The following is a 14475-nucleotide window of genomic DNA, read 5'->3' on the forward strand; positions in this document are numbered from 1 at the left end:
TCCCTCTCTCCCTCCCCCTCCCTTTTCAATTTTGAAAAATTTGTTTTATGCCTTTGTGTGTGTGCCTGCATGTATGTACCCCTGTGTGGAGATGTCCAAGAAGGACAGAAGAGCGAGTTGGGTATCTTAGAACTGGAGTTATATGTCATTACGATCTGTGGGTGCTAGGATGGGAATTTGGGTCTTCTGCAAGTGCATCAGGTTCTTAACCACTGAGACTTCTGTCTGCCCAGCTCTCGATGATGTTTAAAAACAAAAACACAGTCAGATGTGGTGGTATGGCTTTGATCCTAGCACTCAGGAGGTAGAGGGAATCGTATCTCTGTGAGTTCTAGGACAGCCAGGGCTCATAGTGAGACCTCATTTATTTAGTGGGTGTGCATTCCACAGCACACATGTAGAGGTCACAGAGCCATCCTATGGAGTTGATTCTCTTGTTCTACCCTTTACGTGGGTTCTGGGGATCACTCAGGTCTCTAGGCTTATAATTCAGCAAGCACCCTTTTCTGTAAGGGACATCTCACTCACCCTTTACAAAAGAAAATTATTTTTAAAAGAAAACAGCATACAAGGTTCACTAGCTTGCACTGACTTTGTAATCTGATTGAAAAGACAGACATACAAATGCAAGAAAGATAAGAAGGTTCCAGATACTGATCAGATTTGACACTAGGACAAGCATCCTTGATGGTTAATCTCAAGGGTCAACTTGATGAGAATCACCAGAGATAGCCTTGCAGGGGGTTATATTGATTAGGTAGGGAGACACACCACACCCACTATGCACCATTCCCTAGGCACGAATTTAGGACTGTATAAAAAGGTGAAGACACCTGAGTACAATCATTCCTTAGGCTGTAGTCAGAAAATGACAGGCGCCTTAAACCTGCTGCTTTTTCCATCACCATCGGCTCCCTTTCTCTCTTGCTTTTTTTTTTTTAAAAGTATTTGTATCACACAGCAACAATCTCCAAGTGCTAGGATTGCAGGCCTGTGCACATCTAGTTTTAAAATGAATATTTTGTTGTTGAATTTTTGTTTGTTAAGACAGGGCCTCTCACTTTTAGCTTGATCTGGCTTGGAGTTCATCATGTAGCTAAGGCTGGCCTACTTCAGCCTCCCAAAATCAGGATTACAGGTGTATGCCACCATGCCCAGATAATAAAAGAACATTTTAATGCCAAAATACTAGAAAGCACATAGTAAAACCATTTTAAACCCACAGCAAAAAAAAAAAAAAAACCCACAAAAAACAAAAAAACAAAAACAAATACAAAAAACCTCCCTGTCCAGTGCTTGCTTCTTTTCATTTCAAATTAGCCTAGAGGCCATGTAACCCACACAGGCACCAATCCATAACCCATGGTTTACTTGGGAACTTGTTCTAAACAGCCACTTGGTAAATATTTGTTGAATTATCGCATTCAGACTATAGATATATCTCCCTGGGCAAGATTGTGCCTGGAGCCCGCATGCTGGGGTGAAAGCAGGAGTGCACTAGGGCCCTGTGATCTCACAGCCAGAAGGCCCCTTGGAGGGAGAAACACACACAGAGCCTAGCAGAATTCTTGCCTAGGATGTCCCGTGCCCCGCCCCCCACACCTGTGGTCAACAGGTTTTCATCAATAAATTACGGATGCTCGCTCACACCCTGCCTCGTGGGGTGATCTGGATTAAGATTAAGCCATGCAGAGCACACACAGGCTGAGGCAAGGTGTTGTGTGAGGGTAAGCTGCTACCACCTACAGCACTTTCACCACGGGGAAGGGGACGGTAGGTGGGCAGACATGGCTTGGCTGGGGAGAAGTGAGAAGGCCAGGGCAGAGCTCTCCTTATGTTTCCAGAGGAATGAAGTGTCCCGCTCACCTGGTCGGGGTGGTAATGGTCCACGGGGTATGGGTCAAGGGTATAAATCCTCCGGTGCTCACAAGATGTGGGGGAGGAGATTGTCCTTGTATTCGGCTCTCTCTTCTGCGAGGAATTAGAAGAACTGTCTGTAGCTGTCTGTTTGGAGAGAAGCAAGACACAGTTCATCAAAAAACAAAACCCACTCAGTAGGTACAAGTACCTGGACCATGAGATGCTATTTCCTAGAACCTACAGCATGTGAAATGATTCACAAAATTTGTCCTCTGACTTCATTTGCCATGGCACACATGAGTGCACATGAGCACACACACAAATAAGCAACTACAAAACACACAGCTCTAACATGCACAAATCCAAACATTATCTGTTTCCTGGCTGTGACAACTCTCTGGACCTTCCAATCCCTGTAATTTATTTTTAAGCATCTATTTATTTTTGAGACAGGGTCTGGCTGCATAGCCCTGGCTGGCCTGGAACTCATTATATAGCCCAGACCTGCCTCTGCCTCCCCAGTGCTGGATTAAAGGTGTGTGTGCTGGGGGCTGGAGGAATGGCCCACACTTGCTGTTTTTGCAGAAGACCCAGGTTCTCATCACCCACATCAGACAGCTTCCATTGCCTCTAACTCCAATTCTGGGGGGGTCTGATGCCCTCTTCTGGCCTCCATGGGCCTAGCTTATTTCATTTTTAATAATGTGCATGTGAGTGTAGGTGCCCATGGAGGCCAGCAGAGGGCACTAGATCCCTTGGCGCTAATAGGCAGGCAGTTGTGAGCCAGCCACCTTAACTGGGTACTAGTGGTAGTAGGTGCTTTTAACCTTTGAGCCATCTCACTCTGTCTCTGCACCCCCCCATCTTCCTCAGTCTCTGTTCCCCTCTCCCCACACTGACTTGGTCTTTTGACTCTACATCTAAAATGTTAGAATTATAAAACATGAACCATTGGTTCCTCTCAGGTACTCTGGTGTGACTGAGCATGGCTGATCCATTTATAATCGTGGCTTCCAGACACCATGACAAAGAGACGTATATCATGTGGAAATAAAAGCCTGACCTCCCCCCACCCCCTCCTTTTGAGACAGCAGGGTTTGTCTGTGCAGCCCTGGCTGTCCTCTACTCTCAGGGATTGGCCTTTTCCTGGTGAGGACTAAAAACTTAATGGGTCATTCTTGTGGGATCTTGGGAGCTAAGAATTCTGAGAGAAACATGGACAATGGAGGCTTGGCCCTCAGGGTTTCAGAGGGTAGCATAGATACTATCTAGACTGGGGATAGAGGGTGTTACTGTAATACTTTGGCTAAAAATGTATGTGTGCTGATCATCTGGGGCTCAAGAATCAACAAGAGACCAACACTACTGAGGGGAACCTGTGTTTCCCTGGGACCATGGGGTGCTGGCCAAGCTGGGAAGTCTGCTGTGATTACCGAGAGAAAACTATTTCTTAGCTGGGTTCTGGTGGTGCATCATGCCTTTAATCCCAGCACTTGGGAGGCAGGGGTAGACAGCCGATCTCTGTGAGTTCAAGGCTAGCCTGGTCTTTAGACTGAGTTCCAGGGCAAACAACAGAATTTCAGAGACAGAGCAGCAGCTAGTCAAGAGTTTCTGGTGAGACCTGACAAGAAAGACATGGATAGGCACAGGCTTGAATATAGGCCTGAAATAGAGGGAACACGGGGGGGTGGGGGGGGGGATGGGGGGGAGAAGGCAGGGAGAGCAGACAACATTGGCAAATGCTAACAATGTGCACAAGCAGGTATCCTCCTGTGGGAAGACAACCTGGTTTCTCATGTTGAGAAGTGAAAAGGACAGGTTGGTTCCAAGGATAACTCTGACAGTTGGGAAAGTGTTCAGGCAAAGTCAGGTCAATGCTTTGTGAGCCCACATGGCCACATGACCCCTCCACAGGGCAGCTAGGTGTGTGCCCCTTTGTCTAGGTCTAGTCCATGTATTTGACTATTTTCTGTTACTAAAACAGCTGCTTTATAAAGCATTCTTTAACTCATAGTTCAAAACCATAGAGCTGCATTGGGTAGGCTCTGGTGAGGGACCTACCTTTGAAGATTACACTGGTAGAGACCAACCATGGTCTCACAAGAATAGCACCATTCTGAGGTAAGCCTCTTCAACCTCCTACCAGGCCCCATTCCTAAAAGTTTCCACCAACTCTCAACACTACCATACTGGGGCTGACTAGGCAGTAACATGTGAACCCTCTGGGGGGCACACACTCCACCTGGTGTCCCCAGTGTGTAAGTTAAGCAATGTGTGCTCTTAAGTACCCACAGTGTCTATAGTATCCTGTGTCCCCCAAGTCTCAAGGAATGCTGAGAACTGAAGATACCTCTGGCCCCAGTGGCAGAGATAGAAAACATGTATGCTTGAACTCTCCAGTGATAACTCTGAGGCTTTCCCAAAGGCATATGGTCACCTCTGGAAAAAAAAATCTTAATTCTCAAGAATCCGAAGAGGGGGATGCTCTGATAAGAATCCCATTTGTCTTCCACAAAAAGTTTCAGAACGCTGCATCTACTCGGGGAGCGGCTGACTACTCAGGCTGTAAAATGCTGCTTGTTCCCATGGCTCACACTTCAGACGCCATTACTGTCTTGAGACACAATCTGTAGTTACAGCGAGCTCAGCAGTGAATGGGAATCTGGCATGCCAGCCCCTACCACTCTCCCATCTTTCCACAGTCAACAGCCTCGGAATCAAGATGGGCCTGTTATAAATAGGCCCATGTTTGCAAATAGGCAAGTGACCCCCATAAGCCAGGTCTACATGGAATGCAATCTGTTACGGGTGCCTTTCTCTGGAGTCAGTCTTTCCCCAGAGCAGTGTGTGAATCCCCTGCAGCTTAAAGGACAAGTGGAGCTGATTCTGGCATCTGTCACCCTTCCCTTCCCTTCCCACCCTCGCCTTTGCCTATAAATCACTTCTGGCAGGTAGCTGGGAAGCAGCTGCGAATTACGATTTTGCTCTGGAGCACAGGAAACCACCTTTAACCTGCCTGCTGTTGTCTGTCTCCCCAAACGTGACAAAAGAACAGATGTAAGCAACCTGCCAACTGCTGAGAGGATCTGCTCGGAGCACTAGAGGAAGCCTGTGTCTACCAGCCATATCCACCAGCCACGACAAGGAAGGACAGCCCCACATACAATGCTTCTGTGGTGTCTGGACCGTGATGCCCCACAACTCACACTCCTGCCTCATTTGTACCCAGAGCTCCCTAGACCGGATCCCTTTCCAGAATCTTGTGTAATGTCAGTCCTGCTCAGCCACCCGTCAGAGTGAGGAGTTTCCTGAGCCCATCTTATGTGTACACTGGACTGCCACAGTCTGCCCACTGCTCATTCTTAGATGTCTTGTGGATCAAACTCAATTCTGTATGCCCCGCCACTGGCTGTGACCACAGGTGCCTTCCCCTCACACACCTGTATAGTCCCAAAGCAATGTCTTTCCCACTGACGGCCACAAAGCATGAATCCAGAGAAACAAGTTTCAACTACTCCTAACATTTTAAGATGTGAAGTTAAAACAAAAAACAGCTCACAAAAGGGAGTCTTGGGGCAACTGGGTACTAGACGGCACTATGAAATCCTAGTGCTGTCCTTGTGTAGTGCAGACAGGCCTTGTTACATTTAAATACCGTCATTCAACTTCATTTCCTGTTTCATTTTAGGTTTACAAACCACAGTGACTTATAGGTACTGAGACTCCGTCCATATTCTCTGCCTCACACCATGCAGCCTCTCCTATCAGCAACGGCACGCACCAGACTGTTGTTAAAAATCCAATAAACTGTCCAGGTGTGCTGGTGCCGTCAATTAATCCCAGCAATAGGCGGCAGAGCAGAGGCAGGTGGATCTCTATGAGTTCAAGGCCAGCCTAGACTACAAAGCAAGCTCCAGGTCAGCCAGGGCTACACAGTAAAACCCTTTCTCAAAACAAACAAAGCAAGCAAGCAAGCACCCAACTAACCCAAAATGCAAAAACAAAATCCCAACTACAAAGTCAGTGAACCACACCAGCATATATGTTATCCCCAGGATCTCAGTGTTCCTTATGGCCCAGTGTGGCTGTTATATATTCTGTGGGTTTGGAGAGATGGCTAACGAACTATCAGAACAGCAGACTCTGTGAGGGAATGTTATTATTATATTTATTATTATTTTTAAAAGAGATGTTTGATAAAGATGGGCTGGAGGGATGGTTCAGTGGGCAAGGGTTCTCTTCCAGAGAGTGGGAGTTTAGTTCCAACATCTGCATGGGGGAGGGGTGGCTACCAACCATTATAACTACAGCTCCAGGGGATAGGAGCCCCTCTTCTGGCATCCAAATACATGTAGTGTTCATGTGCATGCACACACATATAAAGACAAACATATATAAATAAAAACCAACCAAACAGTAAGCATATAGGAGAATTTACATTGAATTGGATCAGTAAAACATTTCTGTGTGCACATGAGCCCTTGTGTACTCGGGTGTTTGGCACTCTTATGGTTAATACTCATGTTGGCCTGTGAGATGACAGTCCTCCAGAGAAGTGTTTGTCATGCAAGCCTAGAGACTCAGGTTCAATCCCTCAGTCCCCACCTAAAGGTAGTGGGAGAGAATAGACTCCACTCAGAACACTGTGGCACTCATGCCCACTTTCACAGCAGGCACAGATAGTAACACAATAACAAATAAACAGAATATACTGAGTAATATACTATTATCATAGTAAGAGACTGACTATCTAGGAGCATCTAGATTAGGCTAGCCTCTAGCTGTGCCTGTGAAGCATTAGGTTAGCCTCCAGCTGTGCCTGTGAAACATTATCTTCATTATGTTAAGGAGATGGGCTGATCCACCCTACATGAGGGCAGCATCATTCCCAGGCTGGCATCCTGGACTAAACAAAAGGATGAACTCAGCCAAGCAGTGGTATCCATGGCTCTCTGCCTCTGTTTCTCAATGGTAGATGTAATGTGACCCTGTCTCAAGCCCCTGTCCCACTGACTCCTGCCTCAATGGCCTGTAGCCAACCATAACCTGTGAGCCAGAGTACCCCTCTCTCCCATAAGCCACCTTTGATAGGATACTTTGCGTAAGCAGAGTCACGGGAATAGAACTAACAGGTACAGATTGAGCCAGTTTGCTGGGGTGACAGACCTGCTTAATCTAGGTGCTGTGCACGGACAGGCACTATTTTTTTTTTTTTAACTTTTTTTTTTTTTGTTTTTGTTTTTTTTTTTTTTCGAGACAGGGTCTCTCTGTGTAGTCCTGGCTGTCCTGGAACTCACTTTGTAGACCAGGCTGGCCTCGAACTCAGAAATCCGCCTGCCTCTGCCTCCCAAGTGCTGGGATTAAAGGCGTGCGCCACCACAGCCCAGCGACAGGCACTATTTTATTCTTTAGATTTTTCACCAAAAAAACAAACCAAAACAAAACCCCCAAAAAAACAAAAAATCAAAAGGACCCAAACAGGAAATGAAATAGGACAAGGCCAGACAGTATAGCATGAAGGTGAACTTTCAGGATCCACTGACGTGTAAGCCTGCTGGGTCACAACAATGCCTTTCTCATTGCGGGTCAAGGAGCTGGCCCTCCAGATGCTGCTTAGTGTCTACTCCCTGCTCCAAGCACAGGATAAGCAAACAACCATCTTCAGAAGCACGGGCTTTCCATGGAGAAGGAAGCGGAGTAATCATTTTGTCCCAGTTACATCTCATTAACGGAAGCGTTGTCTACACGATAACCCAACATCAGGCCTTCCATTTTAGCATGTGGACTCACTGGCTAGTGCATGCATGTGTCCCCTCCCCCTTGGCTTTCCTTTCAGCAGTAGTGTGTTCACAGAAGATTGCAAAGACGGTGGGCAACTATTCTGGTCTATCTGGGACTGCCCTGGGCAAACCAGAGGAGATGCCCCCTGAGAGTGCCAGGAGTCCTCAGGACCTGAACTTGGACGGTCTGGGAGTGTGGGCACTGCTGTGCTGCATGGTGGGCCGCGTCACTTCAAGTATGAGCGAGGTGGTGGTCAAGACCAGAACAGGAAAAGCTGGGATGACAGAGTTTTCTGTAATAGCGGCCACACGACAACTGCAAATGCCACAACGCAGAGTCCACAACGGGCGACTTCCCCATAGTCATCCCCTAAGGAGAACCAAAGGGCAAAGGAAACTCACAGTGAAAACGTCATCATCTCCGAGCTCGGCTTCGTTATGGATAGTGGACGAGGAGGTTGTCGAGCCTGAAAAGACAAGAACGTAATGAGATCAATCAAGTGCTGTGGATACCTGACCTCGATCGTTCAAAAAGTGGTAAGTGTGGTGGCAGGTTTTCCTGTCCTTTAGTACTGAGGACTGAACACAGAAGCTATGCATGCTAGCATGCAGGGCCTCTACCACTGAGTCACATCCACAGCCTTTAAAAGATGGCAGTACCAGCGACTGACCCCAGAGGCTCCCTGACACTGAACTGTCCCCAGAACTTACTTTTCAGTCCCCTGACCACAGCATATAATCCCATGGGAACTCAATGCTGGAATTCATTCTTCTTGGCTCCAGCCACGATGCTCCTAAACTAACTTTGCCTGCTGTGGTTCCCGTTCTGCTAACGTTTGCACAGAGGCCGGAGAAGACACACAGTGGAGGAAGTGAGGAGAGCCTGCCGACTCCGCTGAAGGGCTCACATCAGTCCCAGTGACCTCAAGGTCCCAGCAGAGCAGGGGAAAAGCCAAAGGCCTCCTCCCACTTAGACTTGCCTAGGAGAAGCTGGGCTCTGTTTCTTTGATAAGGAAGTTTCTATTGATAAGGACATCCTGACCGACTAGCTCACCCCGTTCTGAATTCACACGCTGCACTGTCTCTGGCCACACTATGGGAGCTGGGTTGTGCTGCCAACCACCTGGCTTTGCTTTTCCAGGTCAAAATTAAGGTTTCTGCTAAAAAAAAAAAAAAATCCAGCTAGTCACATCATGAAATAATCTGGTGATTCAAATTCAACTTTCTTGCTCACCTCTTTATCCAGAATGCGAACTAGTGCAGCAAACCCCCTTCTCCCACGAACAGGAGCCAGTAATGTGGGGGCCAATCCAATAGCTATACCTAACCCCATCTCCCAGTCAGTTCAATAGATACACCTAAAGAGAAACTTAAGTCTTTATAAAAACGTATAAAATTCTGTATGTGCGTGAGTGTGTACGTTCTCACATACAAGCGCATGAGAACGAAACGGCCATTGATCTGTTTAGAGGGCTTGTGGGGTCAGTCCTTTCTCCTACATGGATCCCAGGAGTCAAACTCGGGTTGTCAGGCTTGGCGGCCATCACCTTTACCCTTGAAACTACTCTCTAGCCCACATCTCATTTCCTAAGCAAAGGAAACAAAACATCTTTGGTGACCATTTCTTCCAATTCTGACTCTGACGTCCCCATCCCTCAGGGTCCCTGGCGCCAGGAATCCTGAGATTTGTAACTGAATTGTGCAGAAAAATTTGAATATTTGTGGCCTAAAGCCTTGCAGCCTGGGGCCGTGGAGCATAGCCCGCACAGAGCCTGTGCCCCCGGGCACAAACAACCCTTTCTACTTTTAGCAGATTGACAGTGTTGTCTCTGCCCAGCTCTTTAGTTAAAAACAGGCTGAATTACCATTTCATAATATCAGTATTTCACCATTATCTTTTCCTAAAGCTTGTAATCACTGGATGTGTGTGGAGGGTTTTGTGCACACCTGTTTGTGGTATTAACTGTGTTTGGTGTCCCTGAAGGCCAGAAGATGATCCCCAGAAACGGGAGTAAGAGATGGTCATGAACCACCTGTGCTGGGAATTGAACTGAGGTCCTCAGGAAGAACAGCAAGTACTTTTAACCACCAAGCCATCTCTCCAGCCCTGTTTCATTATCATCTAGTCACCATTAGAAATTCAGTAACAAGATGCTTTCTGTCTTAAAATATTTCTCCTGTATGAAATAATCCATTCTTGTTAGTAAATGGCTGGAGGTTGTTGATAAACTGTAAAGTATATTTTAAAAGCACTTTCTGTTTTACTTTTCTTAACTTCTACTTTATTTATTATTAGCATGTTTGTGAGTGCAGGCATGACTGTACCACACTGTCTGCGTGTGGAGGTCAGAGGACAAGTTATGTGAGTGTCTGCTCTTCCCCCTCTGCAGACTCCAGGGACAGAATTTAGTTGTCAGACCTGCACATCAGGCTTTCGCCAGGTGAGCCGGCTCTGGGTTTCATTTTACACTTTCCTGTTTGGTTTTTTGAGATGGGGCCTCTTTACAATGTTCTGGCTCCTGGCTGTCCTGGAACTTACTATGTAACTAGGCTGGCCTCAGACTCAGAGATCTTCCTGTCTCTGCCTACTGAGTGCTGGGATTAAAGACGTGTGCCTTAACACCCAGTACTTTATCCATTTTTAAAATTTAAATATCAATTTGAAACAGTACAAGAATCCATTGTTCCTAAAAAAATAAAGAATTAAGAATCCTATTATTTATTGTTTGTGTACATTTGCATATAAGTAATTTATTATTGCTGTGCAGAGTTCCAGCTTGTTAACCTATGTATTCAAATCATGGGTATGGCTTAAATTTCTTTCTTTCTTTCTTTCTTTCTTTCTTTCTTTCTTTCTTTCTTTCTTCCTTCCTTCCTTCCTTCCTTCCTTCCTTTCTTTCTTCCTTCCTTTCTTTCTTTCTTTTTTTTTTGATTTTTTGAGACAGGGTTTCTCTGTGTAGCCCTGGCTGTCCTGGAACTCACTCTGTAGACCAGGCTGGCCTCGAACTCAGAAATCTGCCTGCCTCTGCCTCCCAAGTGCTGGGATTAAAGGCGTGTGCCACCACCGCCCGCCACCACCACCTGGCTTAAATTTCTTTAAAAAAAAAAAATGTATACGTACGGGTGTTTTACTGGCACATGAGTCTGTGTACCGTATGTGTGCACTGCCTGTGGAGGCCAGAAAAGGACACTGGATCCCTTAGAACTTGGGTTACTGGTGGTCATTAGCTAACTTTTGGGGGCTGGGAGTGTTAGAAACCTAACCTGGGCCCTCTGCAAGAGCAGCCACTGCTCTTAGCCACTGAGCCGTCTATCCAGCTCTGGCTTATGTTCGTCTAATGGAGGAGCCTTTCATGTTACAGATTAGCTACTTACAGAAACAGTCAATATCCCAAAGGCAGCTATAGCCCTGTGTTCCATTCCACAGGTGAAATGGGTGAAGCCCACCCACATGGAGACCCACGGGGAGACCCAGGTCAGCCAGCCAGGCCACTCAAGCTGAACACCCCACGGCCCAACTGCTCACTTGGGGTGTTTGAAAAGTTTTGTCGCCAGTTGGTGGTGGCGCACGCCTTTAGTCCCAGCACTTGGGAGGCAGAGGCAGGCAGATTTCTGAGTTCGAGGCCAGCCTGGTCTACAGAGTGAGTTCCAGGACAGCCAGAACTACACAGAGAAACCCTGTCTCAAAAAAAGAAAAAGAAAAAGAAAAAAAGAAAAGAAAAGTTTTGTCATCTAATGACCTTCTAATGGCCCCAAACCCTCCTACAAACAGGCCACAGATACAAGATGGCAGAGTGTTGAATGAAAAATAACCTGGAACATTCCACAGTCTCACTAAGTGGTGGCAAATCCAGTACCTTCTATAAGGTCTTCAATGGCTTTCCTCACGCCCCTGTCAAAGGCTCGTGCATCCGCAGGACTTTGGAAAGTAAGTCCAAACTTCCTATTATCAACCTTCCAATGATGAAACGTCGGGTTGGCTTTGGTGTAGACCAAGTCCTTTCTGACATAGCATTCCAATACCACCTAAAGGATTGAAACACAGGCTGGTTACTTGTGCAACAGCCGTAACAGTGTCTGCTGTAAACCCAATCGAGAACCATCACTGACGGCAACAGACCCTGACCTCCATGTGTGCACCCCTCCACCTGGAATCAAGAGCTGACCCACTGACACCACTCAGTGCTGTGCTGAAGCTCTCCTGCCCCTCCAGTGTCAGGAGGTCTGTACTGATGCCCTTGCCTTCCCTCCTGGTCCCAGTGGGGATCTGTCTCCCTGTGTCAGTCCACACAAGCCGGGAATGAGTTCATCTCTCCCAACTTTCTCCTATCTGGCAACACCAATCCTGTCTGCTCATTCTCCCTGGTTCAGAACTCCTGTGGTTTTCTTCGCCTCCTGCTTCTCTGTCCCCTGAACCATTAGTCACCAAATCCATTTCCTGTGTCTTCCAATGTCCCTGCAGCTCTCCTCTGGTGGTATTATTACTAACTGCATTAGAATTATTAGCACAACTCCATGTTCCTAACGACTGAGTCTAAGGAGTGGCATTTGATCTTTATATTAAACCTAGGGCTGTTTACCTAGGATGGGATCGGCAGGAATGTTAGCAATGAGAAAAAGAACGTGGTCTGAAAATACTAAGGAAGAAAGTCAACAGCTCAAACTCACTCCCCAGGGCATCTCAAGGACATCTACTCAGTTCTTCTCTCCACAGTCACAATGACTCAGTACTCAGTTTAATATTCTCTAATAGTTTCTTGTGTATTAATCTTGATCCCATAATTAGACGGCAAGATATATCGTCACGGAACTGTCCATCTAATTCAGAACTCTTGTTGACAGACAGCAGAGTTTATATCATATCACAGAAGGGAAGCTTTGCAACCAGGCAGATATCAACTTCACGTTCTCATCAGTAACTATCTCGAACTATACGTATTCCTACTGCTCTACTGCAAACACCAGAGCGATTCTGCTGGGTTTAAGCCTGGATCTTGTTTTGCAAAGCTCTGTCATTAACACACGTGAACTTGTTAATCTATGCTAGGTGAAGGGCAAGGGTAAAGGCTTATATAAATCAGCGTAAATCTAGATTAAAGAACGGTGTAAATTTCAAGAATCTACCAAAGCAAAAAGAAATGATGCTGCCTACGAAATATTCTCTTTGAATTAATAACAATATTCAAGTTGGCTTATCAACAGCAGCACTGGGCTGAATTCTATAACACAGCATTGAAAGGGGACAGCCCCTCACAATTCTATTTATGATTACATTGCTTATCATGGTCATTTTCCCTAAAAATAGCACAGGGACTAAATGCCAGCCCAGCCCCATTCCAAACTGAGCGAGTCCAAATAATCAAGGCTTTAATTAACAAATGCCATCCATTTTAGAAACTAAACAGTTCAATTCAAAGTCTCAAGTTATTATCATTACTATTTTACTTTTTTTCTTTTTCTTTTCTTTTCTTTTTTTTGGCCAAGAAAGAGACTCAGTTTCCCATGTTTTCGGAATGAAAAAAAAATTAGTCTTTGGTTATCATTGTTTAACCTTTTCTTTCTTTCTCCCCCCCCCCAGACCCCCACCCTCACCCTAGGTTGTCCAGACTAGCTTTGAACTCCCATGTGGTTGAACATAACTCTCTAAATCCTCTTGCATGCTGGGATCACAGCTTGTGTCACCGTGTCTCGTTCATGACATGCTAGGAATAGAACCCACAGCTTTGGTCTATATGCTAGGCGAACACCCTCCTAGCTGAGCCCCAGCACCAGCCTTGGAGTTAGGTAATGCACATGACCGGCAGAGAGCCCAGCCTTTCCTTTCCCACTCCTGACCCAGTGTCTCCTCAAACCTGTCACCTACCGTCACAGTGGGTGGAGAGCCCCAGCTTCTTCTGCCTGCTTTATCTACACACCAGATTTGTATTTCAGTTTAGCCATTCCTATAAAGTGCTTCTGCAACTTGTCTTCCGTTTTTCTTAAAAGTATGTCGGGGGAGGGGGAGGGGCCGCTGGAGAGACGGTTCCCAGCATCCGAGGGGTGGCTCACAACTCCAATTCTAGGGGATCTGACACCTCTTCTAAACTCCATGGGCACCAGACACACATACAAATGGCAAAACACTTATAAACAGAAACTATTTTTTAAAAAAATCATGCCTCAGGGATTTTGTGTGTGCATGCATGTGTGCGTGTGTATCTATACAGCTCAGTGGGAAAAGCATACATTTAATATGCCTAAGGCCTTCTATATGATTTCTAGCACTCCACCCCAAATAAGAGTCAAATCAAAGAAAGAACCCAGACATTTTAGGAGGTTCAATGGCTGTGTGATATTCTTCTATTCAGATGTAAATTTATCCAACCATGGTTCACACAAATGACCCCTTTCACAAACAACACTACCATCTACACTGCTACACACAAATAGTTCCCCTGGTGGCCTGTGGTGAGTTGGGAGCCTCCCTAATCCCCAGCGCCTTTCTGGGAGTCTGAAATGAGAGAGTATCACAAAAGCATTTTTGCCATCATTTCTCTGTGTGGCGCTTTCTGCAGGTGAGGGATGGGGTATAACCACCACACAGTAGTATGCATATGACAGCCTGGTGGCTTGGTGCTGCTTAGGGCTACCACCAAGCACAACACTAGTTTTATTTACTCAGGAATGCCTTTTATCCTCTATTTCATGGCATGATGGGAAATACACACGATATCAGCTTTTGTATATTTTCTATAACACAGTGCTTTGGTAGCAGCGATGTAGAAAGTCTGTTTTGCACCGATGCACAGCTGGCACAGACTGGGGATTGTAAGTCTTCCTTCTTCTGACCAGGGAA

The 14475-nt window shown here is 46.2% G+C and overlaps 1 protein-coding gene across 1 annotated transcript in view; it reads right to left on the reverse strand.

Moving 5' to 3' along the window:
• Spred2 (sprouty related EVH1 domain containing 2) overlaps window positions 1-14475 on the reverse strand; it is a 97929-nt gene that overhangs the window by 2144 nt on the left and 81310 nt on the right. The window contains exons 3-5 of the mRNA XM_028777833.1: window positions 11498-11666; window positions 8043-8107; window positions 1867-2004 (exon numbers count right to left, since the gene is read on the reverse strand). Coding sequence (XP_028633666.1) covers window positions 1867-2004; window positions 8043-8107; window positions 11498-11666 — 372 coding nt within the window. The remainder of the gene's footprint in view (window positions 1-1866; window positions 2005-8042; window positions 8108-11497; window positions 11667-14475) is intronic.

The sequence above is a fragment of the Grammomys surdaster genome, unplaced genomic scaffold (assembly GCF_004785775.1).
Source record: "Grammomys surdaster isolate TR1022 unplaced genomic scaffold, NIH_TR_1.0 67, whole genome shotgun sequence".
Lineage (NCBI taxonomy): Eukaryota > Metazoa > Chordata > Mammalia > Rodentia > Muridae > Grammomys > Grammomys surdaster.